The sequence below is a fragment of the Bacillus rossius genome, chromosome 2 (genome assembly GCF_032445375.1).
Source record: "Bacillus rossius redtenbacheri isolate Brsri chromosome 2, Brsri_v3, whole genome shotgun sequence".
NCBI classification, from domain to species: domain Eukaryota; kingdom Metazoa; phylum Arthropoda; class Insecta; order Phasmatodea; family Bacillidae; genus Bacillus; species Bacillus rossius.
This window is the reverse complement of record NC_086331.1, coordinates 86,022,768-86,044,302: the sequence shown is the minus strand read 5'-3', so window position 1 is coordinate 86,044,302 and position 21,535 is coordinate 86,022,768. Positions and strand designations below refer to the sequence as shown.

The window sequence follows — 21,535 nt, the reverse complement described above, 5'->3', positions numbered from 1 at the left end:
ATCTTGAAAATCCGTAGTTTGAATGCTAGAAATTCGGAAAAAATTTTAAAATTTATAAAAAAATTAATTGGATAAATTTTAATAAAAAATATTTAAAAAAACCATTGCAAAAATCTTAATGGCATCCATTTTGGATTCTATAAAAGTTATAGGTTTTGTTACGCCCATCATCTTGAATGAGTATGATGTCATTGTTTCTCTTTTCGTTATGCCTAGCATATTAGATTCAAGAGCGTTGCACTTTTCGTTAAGGCTGCCATCTATAAAAACAGTAATTTTTATGCTAGAAATTCGGAAAAAATTTCAAAAATTATAAAAAAGTATTAATTAAAATAAGATAAAATATTATTTAAAAATGCACTTAGGCATTGAAGTACTCGGTTCGATCCCTGGACAATGCAAAAAAAAATTAATTTAATGTCAAAAAAATTTCAATAAATCATGTTCAAAAATTTTTAACAGGCTTACAATTCTCTACTAAAAGCCTCCAGTAAGCCATTATGACAGCCATCTTGGATATTTATATTAAATGACCCATTTATTTATAAAAAATTTAAATTCATAAAAAAATCATACATTAATTTACATATTGAATCGATACTTGGTTTGATCTATGGACGAAGATAAAAATAAATTTAATTAAAATACCATAAAAGAGTCAGGTTCGAGAAATAAAGCACCGTAAGTTTTTAACAAACATAATAATAATACGAAGTCATTGTCCATGACATTGTCTACGGACAGATACTCGACAACATCACCTTCCATATGTAACATGATTTGTTCGTTGATCTACCCCACAATTTCATTCATCGGTGCTAAATTTGCCCTTTCACAGAGCCATTCTCTGTTCCTCATATTATTTTCCAGATCGGAATAGACGTTTCTTTTTAAATCATCTTTGTTGTGGAAAATATTACAGAATTTACAGTTCAATGTAATCATACAGTTACCTACTATCTGTTGCAACACGATCTTCTCCGAGTTTCAGAAGGGCAGCCGCATATTACCCGATTGTGTATCAGAGTGCAGTTGTACTCGCATGTTTGTAGACAGACAATTTTTTTACATCTACCCGTGATGTAGACGCATTCAAACATGCATTTATTTCATCTGCCTTTGTGCCCCTAGTGATCACCGGCAGAGTCTGTCTAAAATCACCAGCTAAAAGTACCACTATCCCTCCAATGATTCTTTGGTCGCTCTTGATATCATTCATCATCCGATTTAGTGCTTCGATTGCTCTTTTGTGGGACATCGTACATGCATCCCAAACGAACAGTGTACATTGCTGCAACATTCGTCCACGCTCACTGTTTTTAGTAATGTTAAAAACTGGCATTTCCTCATGAGCTAAGTTAAATGGCAGTTTAAGTATTGAATGAGTCGATCGGCTACCATTGAGCAACGTAACAGCTATTCCAGAAGAGGTTACAGCAACAGTAACTCCTTTGTCTTTGCGGATTATGGGCTAAAAACTAATTTAAAAGAAATGTTTTGCCAGAGTCTCCTTCACCTTCGCCTTTTTCTATTTATTGCACTACATTATCAAAAACTAATCTTTGTTCTGGGTTTAATCTTATAATAGACACATTCATTTGTTTTTGTAAAGATGCGATATCGTAGTCCAGTTCTGTTATTAACTTTCCCGGTTATTTGTGGCCTGCTTATCCCAAAATCAGATAAATCTCTACCTATAATAGTTATCACTTGGTCTTCAACCTTTGTTAGGGCCTCATTGTAAAATAAATCGTTGTATGTAACATTTGGATTATTATACCTTTCGTGCAACGAGAACCCTAACAGCCGCCACACGGCCTCGTTGCTGCTAACATAACGACCAGATGGATATGTTTGTACTTCATCTACGGAATTTGCAAGCTCTGTGTCTCTAAAATTGAAAATAGCCTGATCTCTACATTTATTAATATATTTGCAGATATATTGGCTAGCGCGTACTGAAATGCAAGCCTCCACATTTATGTGGGAGTTAAAAATTTTTGATAAGATAGGGGAATAAGGCACCACCCAACTATTATCAAAAGTAACATAACTACCATTTCGAAGTTTCATCTCCGTCTGCTGATGCTCTTCTACGATACAGCGGGTGTCCATTTTCATTGTGGACAGTCTCTTTGAGTAACTGGCATGAAAATTTTATTGTGCATTTCCCATCTGTCATGCAAGGACACTGGGGATTATCAAGTCCGCGTGGACAATGAATCGAGTTTAAACTTGTCCTTTAACCACAATAATATGTGAACAGGTGGTAGACCACACTTCTGCCACTCTATCGAATACAAAAAGCAGCGCACTTCTCGAAATATTCTGCTTTTGGTAATAACATCCATAAGTTATTTAACTTTCAACCTGAAAACTCTTGCAACTACATCATACCTGTCAGTAGAGCTTTGTCACTGCATCAATTCATTTACTATTTCAGGCCATGCTGTGTTACAGGTGGACGTAACAAATATATCGGGGCGACCATATGAACGCACATAAGCAAACGCGTCCTGAGTATATTCGCGTAAGTACCGGGGACTTTTTACAAATTAAGAGGGTAAAATGACCATTTTACCAATATCATAAGGATTCACGTTGGCGTCATTTGCTACAGCATATTGAAGGTGAATATAATTCTCTGTTCCTAATTTAGTTTGATTCAATGATATGTATCGTAGTCGTTCGCTTTCAACCTTTACGTACATATCAACATTAAACTGATTGGCCAGTTGTCTGCAGCGTACGATATTGAAATTGCTTTCGAGTATCGTGATATTTCAGGCATAAAAATCAATACATGATAACTTTTTTTGTTGAGTAAGGGTAGGCCAGTTCTTGGATTGATTTGTGAAATTTGAAAGAGATACTCCTGTTGTCCCTTGCTAAATATTAGCGGATATTAAAAGACATCATAAAATATTTATGTGTATCAGGCACCCTGGTTATTGTCATCTCGGGCGTGTACAACTGTATCGCGGGAAGCACCACTAACCACTGTTGAGACTTCGCTGATAAAAAATGCATTATATCGTATTTCATGCTCAGCACTTGGCGTACGGTCAAGGTGCATCATTAATTTATAATCTTTTTTCGGCATTATTTCTTAAGCTGTTTTGAAAGAGTGTATGAGGCGATTGTGTTCATACAACATTCTGTGAATTTCGATAACAATAGGGCCTATCCTTTTCAATACCTCGAATGTTTTGACGCATGCGGTCAACCTCGTTGTTTTACATCCCCCATGAAACAAATTAGTAAAAATTTTGATTGTTAATTATTTTTAGGAATCAAAGAGCCAATACTATGATAAATTTGGCATTGGATTGTAAAAGTAGGTGCAAACCCATGCATAACTACCTCTTTATCTACATAAAATTACATCATTGGAAAGTAGGAAATATATTTTCTTTTTGAAAATGCTGAGATTCATTGCTATCATATATAAGTAAAGATGTAAGTAGTTCCTCTGGCTCACCAAGTGTTTGAACCATAACTTTCTCGCCAGAACAACTCATACCCGGAGTGTCTTCTGTCCACTTACATGCTTCACAATGTATACCTTTTTCATCTATTCTCCCTATTAGAAATAATTGATGGTTTATTACAATCAATGGGTCATAATCAAAAACGGCATATTGTCAGTAGTAATGTAAGTTTTATTGAATACATGAGACCAAATTTTAATTTTTTTCATACCACCACCCCCTCTTTTTCCCCAAAGAAAAGAATGGCTGAATCCGCCACTGACCTACACTGACCTAGGGAGATTTCGAGTCGAGGCTCACCGATTTAGCTGAAACTATGTGAGTAGAGGCAGGTAGGTGCCCCTTTCAACTTCCTAAATGATCTCGCCTGAGTGGGCCCTAGGAAGCGAGAAAAACTCTTTAAAGATTTTAAATTACATTTTCAGGGATATTATTTCGTATCTTGTTAAGTGAGCATCGTGGCGCAGTGAAGTCGGCCTCTGTAGGGCAGTCGACAACGTACCCGGCTGCGGTGTTGCGGCTCTGGGTTCGAAACCCGGGTAAGACATGGATGTAATTTGTGTTGTCTTAATATACTGTTACGATTTTAATAATAATCGTTGAGTGGGAAGAACTGGGTTTGTATAGGGATAGCCCAATTATTTATTTTTTTGCACAGTTTTATTGACTGCTAATATTTACAACACTGATACATAATCTTACTTAAAATGCGTACTAATCAATTACTCGCACTCAGTATCTCAAGTCCTTGCACACCACACACCTCGCTGGGCCGCACCCCTCGCGCAACTCTCGCCGCAGCACTCCTCGTGGACCTCCGTCGACGAACTCTCGTCGTACTCCGTCGCCGCCATCGCCGAGCCACTGCCGCGGATGCTGGCATCCTTCTAGAAGTGACGAGCGTGGCTGGGGCCAGTCACGTCATCCCGCGCCTACCAGACGCCCGAAGCGTCGAGAAGGGCATCGGCAGCTCGCGAAATGGCGCCGCGGAATTCCCACAGTCTGTCCGGCGCCGGGGCAGGGCGCAGCGCGTGGAGCGTTGATGAAGAGGGGGGGGGGGGGGGGGGGTAACGACGATCCTTGTAACCCGGGCAGGCACGTGTGGCATCTCTTACGTCAATGGATGGTGCATGACGTCAGTGACCGTGCGGGGCCGCCAGCTAGCTCCGAACCCGGCGCGCGTTGCTGCTCTGCTTGTGCTTGTAACAGTAGCAACAACCACAACTACAATTTCACAATGACTCGGGGTGAAATAAAAATAAATTATTAATGGACGGAGATGATTGGCACACTGGTTAATGTCAAAACATGCCACTGTGCCAAACATCTTGTATAAAAAATAAAAGTGTTCAAGTGCCTTGTCTGGTAATCCACTGGCATGGTTTTGGTACCCACTATTACTTTTTTTTTATTTCTCACAATATAAAACCGTAATTACATACTTTTAAAATATTTAAACATTTTTATGTATTTAAAATATTTTAATGTATTTAAATGGATATATTCAATTTAGTAATGTTTTCTTAATATATTTGTTTCAATGATATATATATATATATATATATATATATTAACTAGCAGACCCGACAGACGTTGTACTGTACACACGTCGTTAATTCGAAAATTTCAAACATTCTTCAATAAGCTGTAACAATATGGACTGTTTTGATGAAAATTATTATTCAAGAGTTATTTTAATATCTAACTTCATTACATGTACACTTATACAAATTCGACCGATCGGTAGCATGTGAGTATATACTGTGTGTGTAAGTATGCATATACTGTATGAGTGAAGTGAAATGTAGAAGCTGTGTTAACTAAAAAGATGCATCTATTACCACACTCCACGGATGAAATTTGTAGACTGGATAATAGCAGCCACTGTCTATGATTATTGACACGGATATTTCTAGGCGTCACCGAAAATTTTAAGTGAATGAAATGACTGATTACAGGTTGGGATATTATCCGTGGAGTGTGGCAATAACAGCATCGTAAATACAAACTTTAACTTGTTTTAAGTAAAGGTAAACAATCTTATAATGAAACTATTTTATAACATTTATTTATTAATTTACAAAAACTTAATTTATCTTAATGCTATTGGATGTACAATATTTTTAGTTAATCCTTGAGGTGTATAAACAAACAAATTCGATGGTTTTCCAACTCTGGAACACGCAACATATAATTGACCGTGAGAAAAAAACGGATTTTCTAAATCTAAGCCACAAATTGTCATGGTTTGGCCTTGTGACTTATTTATAGTCATAGCATATGCCAAGCGGATTGGAAATTGTAAACGTTTGAATGGTATAAGCGAATCTGAAGGAATCATTGGGATCCGTGGTAGAAGTACAACCTCACCTTGAAATTTTCCACTCAAAATAGTAGCTTCAAGAATGTTGCCCATGATTTTTTTTATAACTAATCGCGTCCCATTACATAATTTCGGAGCATTCAAATTTCGAAGCAAAATTAAAGGTGAACCAACCTTCAGTCGCAAATTATGTGGTGGCATTCCAGGTAAATCTAATGAATTTAAAAATTCTACAGGATAGTTAACAACTTCATCAGGATCAACAACAGTGTCGATCGATTTAAATGTAGTTTCATTACCAGGCAGTAATTGCTGTATTTTAAAATTGATGGCATCAACATCTAAATTTTTCGCAGCTAAAATTGCTCGCTCTCGTAGCCATCCATGATTAGTACAATTATTTCTCAAATCTGGAAAGATACTGTTTATTAACTCATCTTTGGTAGCCACCATGTTGCAAAAATTCTCTGGAAGTCGAATATATTGTGTATCTTCATACAATTCAATTTTACCATTGCCAATATCCAACAATTGTTCAGAGAATCTTGACGCTAATGGATCATTTTGAAGTTGAACGCGCATATTAATAGTAAGGCATAATTTTCTGACACTTCGCCATAGATAAGATTCTTTTAAACATGCGTTTATTTCGTCTGCATATGTCGCGCGTGGAATGACTGGTAATGTTTGTCTGAAATCACCAGACAGCAACAATAGAGCACCACCGAAAAGCCTAGTATTATCCTTGATATCTTTCAGGGACCTGTCGAGAGCTTCAAGCGAATGCTTGTGGGCCATGGTACATTCATCCCAGATAATAATTTTGCATTTTCTCAAAACTTGAGCCATGCCTGAATGCTTCTTTATGTTACACATTGCTTCGGGATTTGTGTGAACATTCAAAGGTAATTTAAGCGCTGAATGCGCCGTCCGTCCACCATCAAGTAACGTTGCTGCGATTCCTGATGAAGCAATAGCCAATGCAATATTATTTTGTGATCGGATGCGCGCAAGTATCAATGAAATGAGGAATGTTTTACCAGTACCACCTGGTGCATCCAAAAAAAAGAATCCACCTTGTTGCGCTGCAATTGATACATTAATTTGATCATATACAGTTCGTTGCTCAGCAGTGAGCAATTGTTCATTATTGGCAACAAAAGTAGCCAAAGAAGTTCTATCGAAGTGGTGTTCCGTTGAACATCGCTGTTGATGGTATCTACTTCTGGGCGGTTCGGCGCTGGCATGCCGAAATGGATGAGCGGCATATTCGAAATAAGAATAAAAATATGCTCAATAATTACTAATGACTCATTATATATTTCTGCGGAGAATTTGATATTTTGATTTTGATTAGTAATTCTAATCCGATGTAAAATATCCTCACTCATTGAGTCTTTATATATGTCCCACAAAGCAGATGCTTCAGACGGAAAACACATTGTCAATATTATTGAAAATAATTGACGAATTTGTTGAGGAGATGAGCTCAGTGCTGCATCTGCAAGTGTGAGATCCCAATGGTTATCATCCTCCAATAAATGTAACTCACGACACGCATCAAAAAAAATGTGTCGTACAAAGTACCATTGACTTTTCGCAAATATCGGAAAGATGTTGGTCCAGGAACGTTAACCAATAACAAACGCAAAAAAAAAAACATTCGCGTTGCTTAGGATGAACTGTATATATTCGACCTAAAGTATTTGTCATAAATATGTCGGTGAATCCTGGGACTGGAATGCCTCGTTTCCGTGGTTCCCAATTTTTTGGTTGTTTATTCCACGTAAAAAATTTAGGAACATCAGTATACATTAATGTCCTTGCGAATTGACCAACAACATCTTGTCGGCAACAAAGGTTGAAAAATTCAGTAAGAGTTGTTTTTGGAGCCGTTAAAGCTTGTTGTAGTGCAGTCTGTTCTGTAAAGTAAACACGCTGTCCGTTTTCAAGATGCACAGCCAAATGTATAACAGCAGGATCCCTTTCATGTATAGGAAACGTAAAAATGCGCCAAATAGCTTCGTTACTGCTTATGTATCGACCCATTTGATAACGTGTAATTTCGTCATTGTCATTTACCATGGATCATATTAGTAGTTACAATGTCAAACAATTCTTGATCAACATTCGGATCTGGAATTTCGGCTGAAATAATTTTGTCGATTTCTTATGGGCGTACTTTATCCACCAACCAAATCAAAATATGCGCATGAGGTAAACCTCGTTTTTGCCATTCAACAGAGTAAAGCCAACAATGTGTTTCACCAAATACCGAGAGATGTGTAATCAAATTCATCAAAGATTTTAATTTTTGTTTAAAAACACGTGCAGTGATATCATGGCGATGCATCGATGTTTGACCTGGCAACAACAAACTTTGAATTTCATCCCAGTTTGGATTACACGTAAATGTGATAAAAAGATCTGGTCGGCCATATGCACGTACGTAAGTCATGGCGTCTTGAATATACTCTTGCATATGACGCGGACTACCAATGTATGATGATGGGAGAATATATGCGCTACCGATGTTGTTGATGTCATTAGATGCATCTACGTTACCAATAACGGCGTCACGCAAATGAATGTACTCCTCAGCACGAATTTTTGTTTGATTAAATTTTATGTATCGTAATCTCTCACTTTCGATTTTTACGTACATATCGACAATATACTGATGAAATAGCTGTCTGCATCGGAGAATGGTATTATCTTCATTAGCACGAATCATCAATCGATATGCGTAGAAGTTCATAGCACTAACTTTCTTGATCAGTTCTTCACCTGCAAATAAATATATATATGAGAAATACAGAAATTATTTGAAAAAAAAAATCTGTAAGATAGTCTATAAGTTGTACCTGTAGTTGGATTCCTTTGTTTAATACTTAAATGGTATCCATCTTCTCCTTCCCAAAATATCAACGGATACTGCAATGCATCGTAAGAACGATGATTGTCTTGAATTATTTGCATCGTATTATCTCTGCGTTGAATGCAAATGACCCGACGTTCACATGGGTCACCAGCCATAACAACTGCAACTTCATTAATAGTTGGAACATTATATGTGCCTGCGTGCTCTCCGTAGGGCACTTTGTCTGCTTTAATAATAATGGCGTAGTTGTCGTTTTGCAGTCTGCTAGAAAAAGTCTTGAACAATTGCAACAACTGGTTATGGTTTTGCAAAAACGTTTCCAAAATGTCCACAATTTCTCGTTCCTCCATCTGCTCTATATAGTTGTAAGCGCAGCGTGTGTGTGATTGTTGCTCCTCATTGCCCATAAAATAAATTTGTAAAAATTTTGGATCGGCATCAGGCATTGGGAGAAATGAACCAATTTGGTGGTACACTTGACCTTGAATTTTGAATGTAGATTCGAAATTACGACCATCTTCATTATGAACAATTTTTGTTGCTCCAAATGATGTCATTTGGAAGCATGAATTGAATTTACGAATTTTTCGCAAAAACAATTTCGATTGAGATGTGGTGCCAGCTAAAAGTGTTTTTAAAGGTTCCGGCGGTGGATTTAGCGATGGCAGTGAAATTTTTCCAGATGCGCAACATAAACCAGCTGATTCACCTTTGTACTTGAAAGCATGACAATGTTGACACTTTTTGTCCATACTACCAATCGAGATTAATGCATGTGACGAATAGTTGATTTCAGGATCATATTCAAACGCAAGGCGATTGAGTGATGCTCTTGTCAATGCTCGATCATTTTGCATCCGGCGTTGGTTACGTTCTCTATGTGCATCCGTCGCTTGTTGACGTGCCTCTCGTTGTCTTACTGCATTAGCACGAAGACGTCGAGTGCGTTGTACTGAATTTTCATTCGCACGTGTAGATGCAACTTGATCTCTCAGATTTGCATTATCCGCCGAGTGTTCTTCATCTGTTCTATTTATTCGACGATCATGGACCAATTGCGCGTTCGGAGTACGTCGACCAATATTTATGGCTCTTCCTCGAAGACATTTTTCTGAAGAAAAAAAAAATACTGTAAAATAATACACAACGAATGTGAGTTTTTTTTATTGAGAATGAAATTTTTATTAATTAACAAAAAAGATTTATTGTAACAAATTTTAGATAAAAAACGTGTAATTTTATTTTTTTTTGCTTGATAACTTTTAAAATGAATAATTTTTTCCAAAGTAAATAATTTTTAATAGAATTTTTTTCAAATTTTTTTATAGTTTTATTTTAAATAGTTTTTTATTTAAAAAATGAATAATTTTTATTAAAAATGATTGAAAAAATTCGTTATGGAATCAATAAACTACACAAATAATTTTTATATTAGGGTGGTTGTTAACAAATTTATACGAAATAAACTCAAGTAATCCACAACGAATATGAGTTATTTATTGAAAATAAAATTTTTAATTATCACCGAAAACGATTTAAAGTATGTAATTTTTAATAGAATTTTTTCTAATTTTTTAATAATTATTTTTATTTAAAACACGAATAAAAAAAATTAAAAATTTATTATGAAATTAATGAGCTACACAAATAAATTTTTAGGTTAGGTTGGTTGTTATAAAACTCACGTTATAAAATTCTAATTTTTATTAAAAACAATTGAAAAACATGTTATGAAGTCAATAAGCTACCAAATAATTATTAGGTTATGTTGGTTGTTATAAAACTCACGTTATAAAATTCTAATTTTTATTAAAAACAATTGAAAAATATGTTATGAAGTCAATAAGCTACCAAATAATTTTTAGGTTAGGTTGGTTGTTATAAAACTCATGTGTAAATTTGATAAAAAATTTATACAAAATATATACTTACTTCAATTCCACCCTAAATTCGCAAAAAGTATCGTTTTTTAGGAACACTTCAAAACTCTTCAAACATCAATTTATATTCATAGTTAATATTTTAATTAGCACACGACTTAAACGAACACAATAATAACACAAAATTTCAAATATTTTTCTCAATTTGATCGCAGCACCAACTGTCGGGACAAACTGAAATTAAAATAGAATAATATTTAATATTTGATGCTGCGATGGTAGCGCAGTCTACCGGATCAAATGTAAAACATTCCAAAATTAACAACTACTTATAAATGAAAAATTAGTTAAATAAACATTTTCTAATTTTTATTGAAAACAATTGAAAAATGGTTGGTTGTTTTAAAACTCACGTTATAAAATTCTAATTTTTATTAAAAACAATTGAAAAATATGTTATGAAGTCAATAAGCTACCAAATAATTTTTAGGTTAGATTGGTTGTTATAAAACTCACGTGTAAATTTGATAAAAAATTATTTTTTTGCTTGATAACTTTTAAAATGAATATTTTTTTCCAAAGTAAATAATTTTTAATATAATTTTTTTTCAAATTTTTTTATAGTTTTATTTTAAATAGTTTTTTTTATTTAAAAAATGAATAATTTTTATTAAAAATGATTGAAAAAATTCGTTATGGAATCAATAAACTACACAAATAATTGTATAGAGAAATGACACACACTCACTATTTGTGGCTATGAAACATGATTTTTTTCTGCAATTTAAATTGTAATATACAAAAAGGGTATTGAAAATTGAAACAAATATGGCGACACTTTAAACTGTCAGGATCTTTATTTTTTTCTAACTCTCTACTTAGTTCCTTACAATAGCAAAACTTAATGGCTTCTAATAATGCGTTGCAATTTTTGCTTATAAAGCGTGTTTTTTTTTGTTTTTCTTAACTCAGAATCGAGATAAAATATCCAATTGTGAATCTAAACCATCCTCGAATCCCCGTGAACTCACAGACAAAATTTCATCAAAATCGGTCCAGCCGTCTAGGAGGAGTTCAGTGACATACACACGCACACAAGAAATATATATATAAAGATTGTATTTAATGTAGAGCGTGGTTTGTGATTTTTACTTTGTCCTCCAATAGCAACGTTTAGCAAATACCCCCCCCCCCCCCCTCCTTCGTTGTATTCCCATTTGAACATTTTTATTTACTATTTTTCGTGCGTTCAGAGCACATGACACAGGCAGTTGTTTCAGATCTCCCCATAGTCGGAAATTTTTATAAATTTTTCCTACAGTTGGCAACAGTCTCTCCAGTTGTGAACGGTGTCTTTACATGTATCTGCAGTGATTTGTATTATAAAATATATTATTGTATAACGGGGGAAAAAGTTTTATTATAATAGTAAATAAAAAGCAGCGAAAATAATTGCTTGCTAGAATTTTCGTAAATGTTTCTTTTATTCAAAATTTCAAACAATTATGGAATTTTTTCTTTTAAAACATTTTAAAATTATGTTAATTAGGTGTTTTATATTGCGAGAAATAAAAATAAAATGAAATAAACGACATCAGTGTAAATCGAACCCGAGCCGGTGGATTGCCAAGCAAAGCGCTTCCCCACTGCGCCACAATGCTGACTTGAGAATTTTAAACAATTATCCCTCAAACTCTACTTTCAAATCTTTAAACAGCTTTTCTCTCAGGAATTGGCGCGAAATTCAAATTTTCGAGCTAATGTTCGCGCCTGGTAACTTTGCAGGGTTAACTGTCCGGACATATATCCCTTAACAAAAATAGCTTTTTTGACATTCTCTGCCATCCGTTAAATTTGTGCCTCCCATTTTTCGAATTTTCTGTATAGTACCCATGTGTTAAAGTATTTTTTTATCGATTATATGCCTTTTTGGTTATCTATGCAAAAACGTAATATTCTTTTGTTAGTAATGTTTTACAAAGCCGTCTATTGTTTGAGAGACTCTAATGCATTGCCATCAAGACCGCTTTCCCTGTTCTCTTGACTGCGCCGAGATCACTGGCCAATAGAAAACTATTTGGAAACGGCACTATCTAGTCGGCGATATCCGTTGAATCTCACTATTCACCAGTAAGAATAATTGTGATTGATCTTGCTAACGAACCTACGATGTTTTACATTGTAAGCCATTTAAAGCATTGAATCTATTTCACAGCAAAAAATATTTAAAACAAATACTTTGCCAAAGTTATTCACCGTATTCCAGCTCAAGAGCAATAATAATGTAACTTTTTTCCATTGACATAAATGGTTGTCTCATATTCTTGGCATTCTATCGTCTGCTGTTGTTAAGACCATAGAAGTAAGAAGTTAGAAATAGGATGAAAGCAAGCTTCACCATGTTAAAAATTAAAATTAACGTGAGAACGAATTCCACCCCTTTTTCAGTCTGTATAGGTAAAACATATCATTTTTTGTTATAATGAAGTTTAAAGGTAATTCCTTGCTGACGTGTTGCTAATGATGGCATTTTCACGACTCGTATTAGCGAGTTCTTTTCAATCCATAAAACGAACAGCTAGTGTTAGCCTTCATGCCGCTACAGGTTGATTCCTAACCAAAGTTACTTCAACCTTTGAACGAACACCCACTCCAGAGAGCTGCATGACTGTAACTGCCTGTAGTCCGGCACTCCAGATGCGTCGGCCGTAAGTGCTCGTATGGCTAAACGTCACTCCTCAGTACGTCGGCAGCCTCGCGATTCAAAGGAGCGTTCACAGAGTATGTGAAGAGAGACAAGAGACGTCACTCCCACGTGGGCTTACCTTCCTTGCTGGATAGTCTCTCTTAGTGATGGGGAAGTAGTTCGTATACCTGCCATCTTTGGTCAATAAAGACAGGGAAAAAACCAACAATAATACGTACGGAAAGAATAATTTTATATTTGTTTTAATGCCTATAGCCTGCATCCTAAAGCCAATAACTAATATATTCGGGTTGAATGCCTAGTTTCTTCCTTTTGCCAAAACACATTTCATATAAACATGCTAAAAAATACTTTTATTGCTACACACAGCGGCATTTTCGTTGATTTTTTTCTTAAATATAATACGTAGTTAATATTTCTATAGTCTCGCGTTTTGGTAAGGTTTTTGTTTATATCTAACACACATGAACTTTTTCGATTTTGGAAACAAATTAAATAAAAACTTTCAATTTATATAGCAGAAAAAACCACGAAAGTGTACACTTTCGTAAGACTTTAAACATCTGTCTCAAAACATAATGTATAACAGTGTAAATACCCTTTCTAATAGTTTATGTATGTAGACAATAAAGGTGATTATTTTAATAAACTAAAATTAAATTACATTAAAGCCATGAAATATAGAAAGATTTTAAGGTTATCGGAAAACAACAAGTGCCTATGTTACTGATACAAGAATACGTTTAATTCATAATATTTGGTGCAGTATTATTTCGCGGTTGGTAATAGCATAGAGACTAGAGGAATAAGAGACTGGCTACGCAGCCCCTATGTAGTGTGAACCCCCTTGGCGTACCGTGGAGGAGTGGTGTGGCCACAGCAGGACGTGTTCTCGAAGAACGGCAGTTGGCAGTGGGGACTCCAGGGCCGGGCAATCGCCAAGAGCCCCGCGAGTAGCATGGCCCAACGACAGCCGATTTTATTTTTATTTCCCCTGTTTTTATCTTGTTCTGTCAAAAATCTGGACATTAATGGGAAAAGAAATATTAATCTGCTTCAGCATGCATCATTTAAATTACTGATTAATACTTATTTTAATTAAATATCATATTAGAATTTTTTTTAAATATTTTACTGCCTCCTATAAATGCCAAGATTGTACCAGAATTGGATGATAAGAATTGATAAAACTAACCAGATGATAATTTATTTTTAACAATATAAAAAAATACTTAAGATAAATTAGCAAAACCATCGTTTAGTTTGAAGTTCCAGATTTCCTTAAAAATGTTGTTTAAAAGGAGTTATTTTTAACATTTAGACTCCATTCTCCCCAGCCCTCCTCCTGCTGACCAATCTGCTAGTCCCCTCTTCAGAATGTGACGTCCCTGTAACAGGAAATGGTTCAGGGCCCAGGCAAGTAAACGGCCGCCACGGGCCGTCACAGTCGCCTGGGCGAGCAAGGAGGCCGACCACCTTGACCCACCAACCAAGGCGGGTGCTTCCTCCTGGCGCGAGTCTTTCCGTGGCTGGCGCCGACCTCGGGGATATGTCCGGTGAACTGAAGGTGTTGTGCAAGTGAAAGCACACCATTTGGCATGCCCCCCCCCCCCCTTCACCCCCTAAGAAACTCTCACTCGCTCCGAGCTTTGAATATATATATACTGTATAGAAGTCGCCAGCCCAGGTTAAAATTTCTAATACGGTTTTGAGGTAGTTGGTTAATTCACCGCCGCAATCGCCACCATCTCTAGGGCATCGACTTGTGGTGGTCCCTAGCGGACAAGTGTCGAACTCTTCAAACACCCCTTCCCCCTCCTGTTGAACGAACTTGAGCTGCAGTGAATGATAGGTGGGGGGTGCGGGGAATGACAGCGGGCGACAGAGCTGCGCTCTAACGTGTAAATAACAACTAAGACGATACAGGGCGTTACGGCAGCGCACTGCAGCGGTGGAGTTCCCAAGCTGCTCATCATACGCTTCTGAAAAGCGTAGAGTAAATCCTATCCACTCGCGACTTCTATAGAGTATATATATTCAAAGCTCCGAGGGAACCACCGGCTTTGTCTCCCACTCCCACCGATCTGGACCTTTTTTTTTTGGAATGAAAGTCATACGGTCATTTCAGTAACTGCAGAACACTGACCTCTTAAACGTAAACCTGTGCCACTGTCAACATATTGGGACACGTACTTCTGTGTTTTAACGCCCCCTTGACTGTAAGAAAACACTTAGCAAGAGTTCAAATCACTCCCACTACCTGGAATGCTATACAATTTTACCTCTGGCTACACGCTGATGCTTAGAACACCTCTCTAAGCTTTCACGCTGCACAAATGGTAGATTTATAATTTTGTAACAATACAATTTGCACATTAAACAACCGGGCATCGCTATTATTTATTTTCTTTTTAATGCTAAATTACTATTTTATAATACCAATAAGGCTACCATACATTCACACGAACCTTTTACTATGGTGATTAATTAAATATTTGGACTTGCCTGATGAGAATTTCACAGTTCCTTATTTTAAAAATTAGGATCGCCTTATTTATCCGTTACTAGTAATAAAAACTCAAACAGTAAATAGTCTTTTCAGAGCTATACTAGCAAATAGTACCTATACGATCATGAACGTGAGAAATTATTATACTTTTTAAACTGAAACTCCAAGATTGAAGGTAACAATTTTTTTTTTTTTTTTTACATTAATGAAAGACGACCATGGGAATTATTGAAGTTCGTAGTAACGCCAGACAATATTTCTTCAAGCATGTGCTTCTTTGTATCAGTCCAACAAAATGGACGCAGCCTTCTGAAAAATTACTGTAGCTTGAAAACACATCGACTCAAACAAATTTTAATAATACCGTATATTATTTAGTCCATAAAACAAAGCACATTAAGGAATCTTTACATCACTAATATTAGCATTTGGTTACATTCGTATAAAGAAAATAAACAGAGAATCTTAAAGAAACATGGTTTCTTATTTAACCCCTCAACGAGGCAACAGTGGTTGAGAAGTCAGATCACTCGCCTACCACCAATTTGGCCAGACCAATCGCCTCTTAACAGTGTGGTACGATCACTCGCATATTACCAATGTGGTCCATCACTAGCCTCTCAATAATGTGGCCAGATTACTCTCCTACCATCAAACCTGTCCAATCTCTCGTCTCCCACCAATGTGCTCACATGAAACTCCTACCGTAAAAGTCGTCTCCCACCAATATGGTCAGATGACTTACCTGCCACTAATGTGTTCAAATTACTCGCCTCCTACCGATGTCTTGATCACTTGCCTCCAACGAAAGATGTAGTATTGTCGCGAACACTTGCATCCCACCAATGTGGTCTGATCACTCACTTCCCATCACTGTGACCCGATCATTTGCCTCTATAATGTAGTTTTATCATGAAACTCCCACCAATGTTGTCCGATAATGAGCCTCTCACTAATGTGTTTCGATCATTGGCCTCCCACCAAGTAGGTCCAATTATTTGCTTCCCACCAATGTGGTACAATCAGTCACCTCTTTCTAATGGGGTTCGATCACTCGCCTTCCACCAATTAGTTACGATCACTAGACTCCTCCCAATGTGATTCGAACACTTGCCTCCCACCAATGAGGTACTATCACTATACTCCCACCAATGTGGTTTGATCAAGCGTTTCCCACAAATATTTTTCGATAATGCGCCTCTCACAAATTTCTAACGGTCTCTCGCCTCCAACCAATGTGTTCCCATCACTCGCATCCCACCAATGTGTTAAGATCTCTCGCCTCCTACCAATGTAATGCTATACTCGCCTCCACCAATGTAGTTCGATAAATCGCATCCTAACAATGTATTCTGATCACTCGCCTTCCACCAATGATACACGATAACTTGCATCCTACCTGTGTTGCCCGATCACTCATCTCTGAGAATGTGGTCCGATCATTTGCGTCCCACAAATATGTTTAAATCACTCGCCTACCAAACAATGTGGTTTGATCACATGTCTCCCACCAAAGGTTCCATATAACATGTCTCTTACCAGTAGGGTAGGATAATTCCCCTCCAACTTTGTGGTCTGATCACTCGTCTCTCACCAGTGTGTTCCGATCACTCTTCTCCCACCAATTTGGTACCATCACATGCCTTTCACCATTGTGGTCCTATTATTTGTCTCCCACCAATGTGGTAAAATCACTCACTTTCCACTAATGTAGTCAGATCTCTTACTTTCAAACAATTTGTTTTAATCACTTGCCTCTCACAAATGTGGTAGGATTTCTTGCCTCTAAACAATGTGAGAGTATCTCTTGCCGCCTACCAATGTGGTCCGATCACTCACCTCCCACTAATGTGTTACGATCACAGCCTCCCAACACTGATGTACGATCATTCACCTTCCACCAAAGTTGTTCTGTCACTCTCATTGTTGCCAATTTTTTTTCTTCCAAAAAATACATCGAAAATTCATGCTATGTTGCAGCATAATTCCACGCAACCACCAATAAATATATAATTATAATGCTCAAACACCATGCTATGGAATTCTTCAGAAAAAAATAACCTCCTGTTTTCCCTTTCTGTCCTTTCCCATCTGTACTTGTCGTACAACTCACTGTAACTTTTCTGCGCCAAAATTATTTGTTATCTTAGTGTTTTCCTCTTCTTTAGCATTATATTTCTCAAACTCATCAAATGCTTTAAAAGAGATGTCTAATTTTTTTAAACTTTATCTGTGTTATCACCCATTCCTTAACTACCTCTTTTTTCTAACCACTTGAAGTTTATCATGAAAAAACATTCGTTATAAGTGATTAGCAAACAATTCCTCAGTTCTCTTAATATGCTGTGTATTAAACTGAAAGCACGAACGCTTAATCAACCATATAGATAATCCGCAGGCTAATTAATCAACTGTTAGTAACTAACTCAAAATCAATGGCCCTGACTTGAAATAATCGAGAACAAGACAAGACAGCAGAATGATCTGTGTGCATAACATTCCAAAGTCGGGAAGTGTTGGAGGTACAGAATTTAAATTTGTGAGCCATGTCAAGAAAAATACTAATACTCAGCATTTATGTCTTCCGAAAGAGTTGATGTAATGTTTATATTACTTACAGTAGCATTCTCCGTTAAACCCGAGTGTTTGATTCTTGTTTTCCAGGAAGGACCCCAAACACAACATGCTGCTGAAGTTATACTCCACATCGATCCTCGTACTGGACATTCTGCTTCTCTTCCTCAAAATTGTGTACTCACTACTAGAAGGACTGTTTCGAACCATCGTACCTCTTGCTGAAAAATCCGTGGAGGGAGAAATCGTGTTGGTGAGCAGCCTCGTAATTTTTAATGACGTCAGTGTACTTTGTTTTATTTATGGTGTTTGATCCTTTTTTTGTGAACTGAGTAAGGAAACGCAATTACCGGAAAAACAAAACAAAAAAACACTGGATAGGATAAAGAAAACGCGCTATATGAGTTAAATTACGAAAAAAAAAAAGTATTTTTATCGGTTTTTTAAAGTATTATAATATTTAAAACTTAAAAACCGAAAGGAGTCAAATTACGGATTTTTTTATATTATTGTTTTTTTAAAGTGTTCAAATATTTAAAACTTATCAACTTAAACCATCAAGTGAATTTATTATTTGTCTCCTATAGAAATGCTTCTCACTTTGCTATTCATAGTGGGTTTTTTGTTTGGAAACCATATCGTAAAAAATGTCTGAGTCGAACCTTATAGTATTTAACGTGTAAAAAAAACCTATCCTGTGCATGGCAGGGTCTCCAACTTAGTAAGCCCCTTAAATGAACGTATTTTTATTGCCTATGACCAATCTATACTAGTTAAGAACATCAAGGATGCACAAGTGCTCTGAACACCCGGGCCTAAAATATAGAATCGTTCATAGCTGTTTGCATTCAGGTTCATGCAGTCTTGTTGGAAGCTTTTAACTTCGTCTGAATGAAACCTTTCATCTTTCAAATGGGTTGTAGTGTGATTTATGTCTGATATTACATTTTTAAGAAGGGTTTCTACTGACAAAATTTCTGTTTTTCATAGATTTGTGCCACTTTGCTTTTTTTTTCTTTAGGCTTAAATGACTTGTCTTTTCCTTTCAGGCGTTATGTTGTAGTATCGACTGATGTTAGGAAATAATAAAGGTCCACGTAAAAATTTATGATGGTAAGGTCATCAAACTTCAAAGAAAATATCGAGGAGTAAACTTTTTTTAATGTCGAAGACTACGAGGTCATAACGGCCTTCGCATTGACGACATCGAAGTGTATCGAAGTGGAAGTAAGTAGTTCTTGTTTGCCTCGAGGAGTGGGGCTCTACACCTCGACGGTGTACATTCGAAATGAAACAACGTCTACTGGTAGAAACAGTAGTCGTTAAAATTATGTTTGTTCGGAAGATCTGGACAGTTTTATTCTTGAAAATTTCTAATGAAAGTCTAATTGGGGTACGTGGATGTTCATAAAAGAGTAAATAAATTATTCACTGACAAAAAAGACTAAAATTAGCTCTACAATATTACACTCTCGTATATAAAGCTCTATTATGTAATAGTCAAAGGTTTAAAGCTATGAAACTATGACAAAGTTAAATTAATTTTTTTTTCTGGAATATTTTAATAGCTGCATTTGCAAAAAAAAATAACCTTTTGTTTATAAAATATGTTATAAAATATTTTTTGTTTAATGGATCATAATTAATAAATATTCCAGCTTCATCAGTTTGTAACATTAATGTTGTCTGTGATGTCAGATGATGAGGGTAAAAAAAGAGAAAGATGCCATTGTTCAAGTTATATAAATAAATATTTATAGACATTGCAAAATGTAAAAAAGTACACTAAAGCTCTTATCAGCCATTTCAAAAGTACATTAACTATATGAATTTTTGACTCGAAAATCATGGATTTGCGAAGACCTTTGGTTAAATACTTATATTTATTACTAGCAGGGAATGGTTATTTTTTATCAAGAAAACCCTCATTCAATGCACCCATAGAGTTTTTTTTTGCCGTTATCACGCGTGGTGTTGCTTTAGATTGCGTGGTTGTCATAAGCGCGACAAAGAACATGGTTTTTTTTTTACGAGAATGATGTGCATTTTGTAAATCTATATTGTAAAATTTATATTTGTATATATTTGTAACGAAGGTATTGTAAGTAATAAGTTAATATAGGTATAGGTAAGTAATGAATTAATATAAGTATCGATAAAAAGGTGTCGGTGGTCGTTGGGGTAAATATGTTGACCATTATGTGAGTATTATATTTGTATAGAAGCCACCATATTTATTTGAACAACACCTCAGTTGGCAACTCTGATTTCGACGCGGAACGCAACTGTCCACTCCACTTCTTCCAGAGGACTTCCCCCTGCTTCCGTTCACAAACTCAATACTCTCGGACCACGAACACACGTTTACGGTTCCAGCAACCTCGACCACTCTTAATCACTCTCAACAACTCTCAACAACTCTCAACCACTCTCCGACCGGCCCGAGCAACCTCACGACCGGCTGGAAGAAAATACACAAACCAACTATTTGTTGCTACAGCTACATCCATTCTGCGGATTCACTTCACTCCCCGAACTTGACTCGCTTAGACATGATAATGCTCTTTTAGAGAGCTCATTGGTTGATAACAAGGTGTCATCTTTGGTGGGTTACACGTGTTTGGGTAACCACTTATTCTCATCGTTTATAACCGACTGAGGGTCTTCAAGGATGTGTAAAGAGCACTGAAGTCCAACTATCAATGTGAAGCATATATGTATGTGCTTCAAGTCTACTTAGCTACCACATGAATACACAACCTAATCGTGGCTCTAGTAACTGCATTTTAACGTCACTAGTTTTGTTTATTTGGTTTTTTATTATTATGGATGTTTCACTTTATACGCACTGCAAATTAATTTTTAACTATAATGCTGACGCCAGACATATTGAAATTGTTATCTGCTCTTTGTAAAAAGTCAGGCCTGACTATAAGTGTCATTTTCACTTACTAGAAGTTCAGTTTCTGTGTTTCAATAGCTGAATATCGCCAAAACGCAATTTTTATTTGCAGGACGTCCATTTATATACCACTGCTGTTTTTGGCTTCTTTTCTGTGTGTGTGTGTATTCATAGTTTTATTAGATTCTTCAGGTTTCTTCTATTACTTCAGTGTAAACTAGCAATGACTTATGTATAAAATAATGTGTAAAATCAATCTTCCTAATCG

At 36.2% G+C, this 21,535-nt stretch overlaps 1 protein-coding gene across 9 annotated transcripts in view; it reads left to right on the top strand.

Moving 5' to 3' along the window:
- Positions 1-21,535, top strand: part of LOC134529428 (17-beta-hydroxysteroid dehydrogenase 13) — a 173,445-nt gene that overhangs the window by 106,592 nt on the left and 45,318 nt on the right. For 4 of the 9 annotated variants that reach the window (XM_063363497.1, XM_063363496.1, XM_063363503.1 and 1 more), the window contains one exon: positions 18,456-18,618. In XM_063363497.1, coding sequence (XP_063219567.1) covers positions 18,456-18,618 — 163 coding nt within the window. Of the gene's footprint in view, positions 1-2,460; positions 2,531-14,679; positions 14,850-18,274; positions 18,314-18,455; positions 18,619-21,535 lie in introns of those variants that run through there. The other 5 variants (XM_063363502.1, XM_063363500.1, XM_063363501.1 and 2 more) reach the window with 4 other exon arrangements.